A 6,531-nucleotide genomic window follows, 5' to 3' on the forward strand; every position below is an offset into this window, starting at 1 on the left:
AGAAATGAACGTGTACTGTGAAAACTACACTGCGCATGCTGAGAGTATTTTTGTATTCAATGTGTGCGGCAAAAAAAGAATCACAAGTGGGTAAAAGTGCTCGTAGCCCCTCTAAAACGTCATCTCATAATTCAGAGAGCTGATTGGCTGTAAGTACGTGTGCCGCGAAAAGTGTAGTTGTGAAGAGACGAGAGAGAGCAGCGTATAGCTCACATCACCAGCGATTACAATCAGTAAAACGGAAAGAAAATGAATGAACCAGCTTTGGTAAGTTCATTTTATGTCATATCTTTTGTTGATCTTCTGTGTTTTGCCTATAGGCAATTGCTCTGCTGGATCGATTGATATTGTAACCACGGTGACAAGTGTCAGTGTTTTCCTTTTCATGCTGAAGTATTACGGTTGTTGTTATTGTTAAGTATTGCTTTGGGATAGCATCCTTTACTTCATTTATTAAGGTACATATATTTGAGGTACATTACAATATCACGTCACCACACTGTGTGCATAAATGTACGCGCTGACAGTGTTGCTCTGTGTTGTTAATTCACTGCTTCCGATAGTTGTAATGTGTTGCTCCCCTCTCTCTCACACAATCACACACACCCCACTCTCTCTTTTTGTATGTGAGGATCAGCTAGCTGTTGCCTCAGAACCATGGATAGCCTACAGCTATTTGTTGACGTGTTGAAAAAGCACAATAAGCCTATATATACATATCTAAGTTGTTCATGCCCCATAAGTTTTGTACATCTAAAAACGCCACTGGTTATCATAGATATAAGCAGCAAACGTTTTATGTAAAAAAAAACGGTAACACACGGTTAATATTCCCAAAGAAAATAGCTTTTATAAATATAGAACCCAATATAACAGTGTGTGTATTTTATTATGGATATTGTTTTTCTAGTAAAAGATAACCATGGGTATTTGTATTACATTGTCAGGAATCAATTTGGTAATAAAATAAACGTTATGCGATCACAATGCAGCTATTATCGTCCTTATATTTAAAGTGACATAAACTCTGCTTGTTAGATGCTCACTCTGTTTAAAAACAGCCTTGAGAGGCAAGTCCATTTTCTTAGAATGATCTTAATTGTACTCTTTGATGTGTTTATGACAAAAAAACAAGAAGAAAAAGAGGTTTACTAGGATTATTTTTCTAAGGGTAGGAAAAAGAGGATCAAATTATATACAATTGATCCAACACAAGGTACATATATGGATATTAATTAAACACAGGTGTTGCCATACGAAGGACATGACAGTAATGTTCCATAACTTACACAATAATATACAGTTTGTACAACAAAATAATCCCTTGTTTTACTGATGAAAAAAAGTAATTCTCTTTTTCCGCTTGGCAAAAAGAAAATTCCCCCAGCCAGAAATTGAGAACTTAACTTAAAACATTATCCAAGCAAAACCTGTTTTTACCTTTTACGCCATAAACACAGGAGAGAAACATATTGCCATCACACTCAAATTGCAAATAAAAAAAATACACATTGATCACCAGAATAATTTGTCTTACTTGACTTTCGTGGCTTCCTTAACAAAGCCTGAAACAGCAAATTATATCCTGTGATCTATTATAATCTTATTAGCTCTTTATTACTTGTCACTTTGTGGCTTTGTCTGGATCATGTAATGATGACTGCATTTATTCGTGTGAGCGCATTGGTCAGTTTATTTTATTTGCATTTTAAGAAATTATTTGAGTCAAGTCTTACAGTACACAGATGACAAAATGAACCCCTAAATACATCAAATAACTACATAACACATCCCACAATCAGTAAAAGAGGAGAAACCCTGTCTTACCACACTGTCATTATTTATGTTTTGTGTTGTATAACTTACCCATTTTTCCCACCTTTCATCAAAGATATGAACTTGGTTTTGTATTCTACGAGTCCTTTTTCCGCTATTCCTATGGAGTAAAGAGTAAGAATCTATTTTTGGGTTTCCTCTGATTTTTTCCCAAGTAAAATTATTAGTGGGTTAGGTTAATAGCTGTTGATATGTTTTTGATCGGATCCAATGAAGTTGAGCTGCTCGTGAGCCAGCTTTGTTGTCCTTAGCTTCACTGGTGCATCTAACTGTACTTCTTAATCCTAAGCAGAGGTGGTGTAGTACATTTTCTTTTCAGAGACCCTTATACTGTATGTCTTCGTCTGCTTCCCACAGGAGGACGTGAAGAGGTTGCGTGTTCATGTGGAGGAGGTGATCAAAGAAAATAAGAAGCTCCATAAGGAAATCACAAAGATCGGAGGGGTCAGCCAGAAGGACTGGTGAGAAGATATTCATCTATGCAATGTGCATTAGTTAAGCAATGTCAGCACATAATAGGCCATCACTATTCACCCCCTAAGATGATTTATGAATATGTAAAAAACATATTTACATCTTCTTCTCCGCTCCTATAGCTTCCCATCACTAATTAATTCTAACTTTTAATGTTGCTGACACCTACACACTTGCAGTATCTACTCTTTGTAAGTAGCTCCATCAAATCAGATATAGAGACTCAAGAGGTTTCTCAATACTCAAATTTCCCCTCCTCGACTCCTATCCTCGACTCCTCTCCTCGAGACTTGGTGCCGCCCACAGGAGATGCGAGCGGAGGACTGAGGAGGGGAACCGAGGAGAGAGGAGCGGAAGCAGCAGGCGGTTAGAGAAATGAGAACTCCTCTCCTCTGAGCGGTCATTTTAAAGAGACGTCCATTAATGATGACAGGAGCCCTCTGTCTGATGGACAGATGTGTTCATGACGACTTATATATATTTACTTTTAATTCATTCACAGTGCGGTATAATGAGACAATAACAGGCTACAGATGCGGACATAGACACACACACATATATTTATATGAATATATACAATTTCAGAATCAAAAAACAGTATGAGAGCACTCTCATAATAACGTAACACAATCAGAGACTGGATATTACGGGCCAAAAGTTGTACAAGTATTAAAAGTAAGCATAGCACACCAAACCAACTGAGACCCGTCTGTCCGCTGAATCTACGCACTGTACAACACACACACACCTACACACTGTACCACACACACCTACTGCTCCTAAAGCATAATCAGGCTACAGCCGTTGTGTATTTTATTATGTGAAGCACTAAATGGTCTTAGAAAAATATCGACTCTTTGTTTGTAGATATCTACTAAACTACAGCATACAAATACAGAAAGTAATGTAGGCCTGTTATACTGAGTGATATATATTTTACACACTGCTCTGTTTTCTGCACGGACCTCAAAGCTGTTCTCACTTTAAACATCGCGTTGCGATGAAAGCAGACAGTTACTAAAATAATATCCAAGGGATGCATGCAGAGCTGTCATTGGCTGAGATAAGTCCGGCCGTGCGTCACGCCTCCACCGTTCCCGGAAATGCATCCGTTGAGGAGCCGTGGAGGACCCATCAGTGTCTCCTCGGTTATAGCTCCTCCAGAGAGCCTCCTCGACGCTCGACGCTCGATGCTCGGTCCTCGAAGTGCATTTAGAGAAATTAGATGTCCTTCAAAATGGCGCGCTGAAATTCATTTCCGGGTCACTACCGGAGGACCAAGGAGTCGAGGAGGGGAAATTTGAGTATTGAGAAACCTCTATAGAGTGGTGCAGGAATCTGTCTTAAAACCAGGAAATGAGTAAGCCTTTTACCGCTCTCGAGGTCCCTCTTCTTTTAACGTGTTTTTGGTTAGATGCCGGAAATGAGGTCTGTGAGTCACACAAAGCTAAAGAGATTGTGTACCTTTTTTTTATATGACATAAAATGTGTCTTTGAGTATCCCACCGGTGAATGTCAGAAGCTTCTATGTGTCATAAAAACAGACTAAATGAGACTGCTAAATATCATCATGACAAATATTTGCCGCCTTTAGCATAGCGGTGACGATGCACTGCCATGTGGTCATAGTGTAGCTTCTTTACAGCCTAACGTTAGGATTTTACCTCTGGCAATTGCATTTAAGCTTTAAAAATTAGTAGAGTTGTGTTTTATGTGAAGATGTTCCTGCTCAACAAAATGTGATGGTATCCTAAACGTTTGTATACTATAGATCTTGTTTTCTGCAATATTCAAAAATCCAATGGAAAAACCCCATTGCTTTTAGTGGAGGGAGCCTTTGATGCTAACTTCCAGGTCGGCCTAAACAAATGTGTCATCCCTGCACACCTCTATTTGAACCTGTTTTAATACTGTTTGGTATCTGCTACTGCTTTCTCTGATTTCATCCAGAGATCACAGATTCATGTAGAGAAAGAGAGGAAAAAGCTGTGCAGCTTTTGAATATTGAATCAGAATTTGAATGTCGACGTTATGAATGAAGCCTCAAGGCTACAAACTTTTCTGTTCAGACCCAATTTACAAAAAACATTTTTTTTTGCAATTTTATAGCAGCTTCCTTTAATAGACATAAACTCTCTTTATCTCTCTGTCTGGTGTTTATTATAATGCTTTCCTGTAACGGAGGATAGAAGAAGGATAGAAGAGAACATCAATATAGAAGAATGGAATATATATTTTTAAGGTTTTTTTATGTGGTCTGTAAAGTATTGAATTACAGGCCATATGTATGACAATGTTTTGGTTTTTAAGTTATTTTAAATAAAGGTTTTTAAAAAATCTCTCTCTTTCTCCAGTCATCAGATACAACAGCAGGCCCTCCTGGTTCTGCAGGAGAACCAGGTTCTGCTGGATCAGCTGGAGGCTCAGCACGTAAAGGCCAAGGCCAGCACCACCAGACACCAGGCTGAAGGTACAACGACTAACCCTAAGCAAGGCAGATTATGTTTTAGTTTTTCATGTGTAAAGTTAATTACAAACAATTATAGAAACAAGTAAAATAAAACAGTTTTCATGCTATAAATGATTACCTATATCTTAAAATGTGCCTTTCCAGAGTGAATGAAAATGGCCCACTGATTTTGCTTTTAAATTTGAAAATGGGGCTGTGAAGCAAAGGATAAATTAAATCTTACGTCTCCAGCATAAGCATCAGAGTATCAGCTTCTGTGTTGGGATAATGTGTAGCAGCCTGGTGTCCTGTCAGATGCCTGCATTTAATAAACTGTGAGCTGTGGACAACAGATTTAGATCACTCGTAGACATTTACTGATCAATTCAGACTGATCTTTAGATGTTCCTGAAGTTATCAACATTAAGCATTATATTATAAAGACTAAAATCCCTCCAGATGGAGTTTCTCTCCCACACTCCCCCAGCTGCCTGAAACGCTTCCATTGGACTCCTTTGTTTACTTGTGTTACATAATGACATCACTATGTTACATTCACGCTTCTATTGGCTAGCACTCCAACATATTGTATGTAATAGGCGAAGGCTCGGGACATCTCTAAGCAGTTGACCAATCACAGCAAAGCCGGCCAGCAACCAATCAGTATGAGAAAAATAAAGACCTTTTTGAACATTAAATCACGTAAGCATGTCACAGTAGAGCAGTGGTTCTCAAACTTTTTCTATCAAGCCCCCCCATTGGAGAAAAAAAAAAGTCGGCCCCCCCCAACACAAATAGTCGCTTAATGGGCCAAGTTAACATTTATTAAAATACATCGATATGAACGTGTGCATTCCTTTGCTAGAACAGTGAGTTATAATACTTTGCCACTTTGCAATCTGTGCAAAAAAATGAAAAGAAAGAAAATGCTGATATTTGGCAAAGTGTGTCTTATCACAGCATTAGTGGCTGCAATGAGCCTGTTTTGCACTGCACATTTCTTCAAAACGGGGTTGCAGGCTCAGTGGCGGCACCAGAGATTTATTTTGGGGGTGCTATGGGGTAGCTTGACGTTTCATAGAGGGTGCTCAATCATTTAGGGTTTCCCATTAATGTACCGGTCGCTACAGTGGAATTTTCTACTGCAACACTCCCCACGCAAATACACAGTGTGACAGTTGAATGAAGGCTCGATAATCAGCTCACGGCATATAGGTGTTAGCAGGGGTCAAGTGCTATTTTTATAGGTGGTGTGTGGACCTTACATCCTCTAGGGGGGTCCGGGGGCAAGCTCCCCCGGGAAGATTTATTTTTTAAATATTGAAGTTGAAAGCATCAATCTGGTGCACTTTGAGAGCAAAATGAAGAGATCTATGATACATCTCTCAACACCCATATGAAACAGAACTGTAAACAGATTTACTATTTCTTTATAGATATTTTACAAATCACTCCCCTTTTAACACATTATTCTTGTTTAACTGTCATATAGTATTTCAAACCTGTTTGTCATTTATTCTCTTATTTTTTTATAACTATAATGATCATTTAAACGTGATTGTTTTTAATCGTGACCAAAACGTTTGAGACCCAGTGAGATAACTTAGAGAATTAAGTTAACTATCTAAACACTCAGAGAGTCCTTCAGTTCACTGAGCCTCTCAGTCTGACAGGAGAGGACTCTCCTCCACTTTGTTGTTAAAAAAGCTCCTTATATCCGTTAGCGTAGCTCGCTAGCACCAGAAGCTAACAACAACGATCTCCGGTACCGG

The 6,531-nt window shown here is 38.7% G+C and overlaps 1 protein-coding gene across 1 annotated transcript; it reads left to right on the top strand.

The window, feature by feature from the left end:
* Positions 1-192: 192 nt before the first annotated feature.
* Positions 193-4,780, top strand: LOC104958267 (centrosomal protein of 89 kDa-like; the record flags this gene model as incomplete). Its single annotated transcript, XM_010785989.1, has 3 exons — positions 193-267; positions 2,194-2,297; positions 4,665-4,780. Coding segments are annotated over exons 1-3 (238 nt in total), but the record flags the coding sequence as incomplete, so codon positions are not given.
* Between the last annotated feature and the right edge of the window lie 1,751 nt (positions 4,781-6,531).

This window comes from Notothenia coriiceps, unplaced genomic scaffold (genome assembly GCF_000735185.1).
Source record: "Notothenia coriiceps isolate Sejong01 unplaced genomic scaffold, NC01 NC01_scaffold00028528, whole genome shotgun sequence".
Taxonomy (NCBI): domain Eukaryota; kingdom Metazoa; phylum Chordata; class Actinopteri; order Perciformes; family Nototheniidae; genus Notothenia; species Notothenia coriiceps.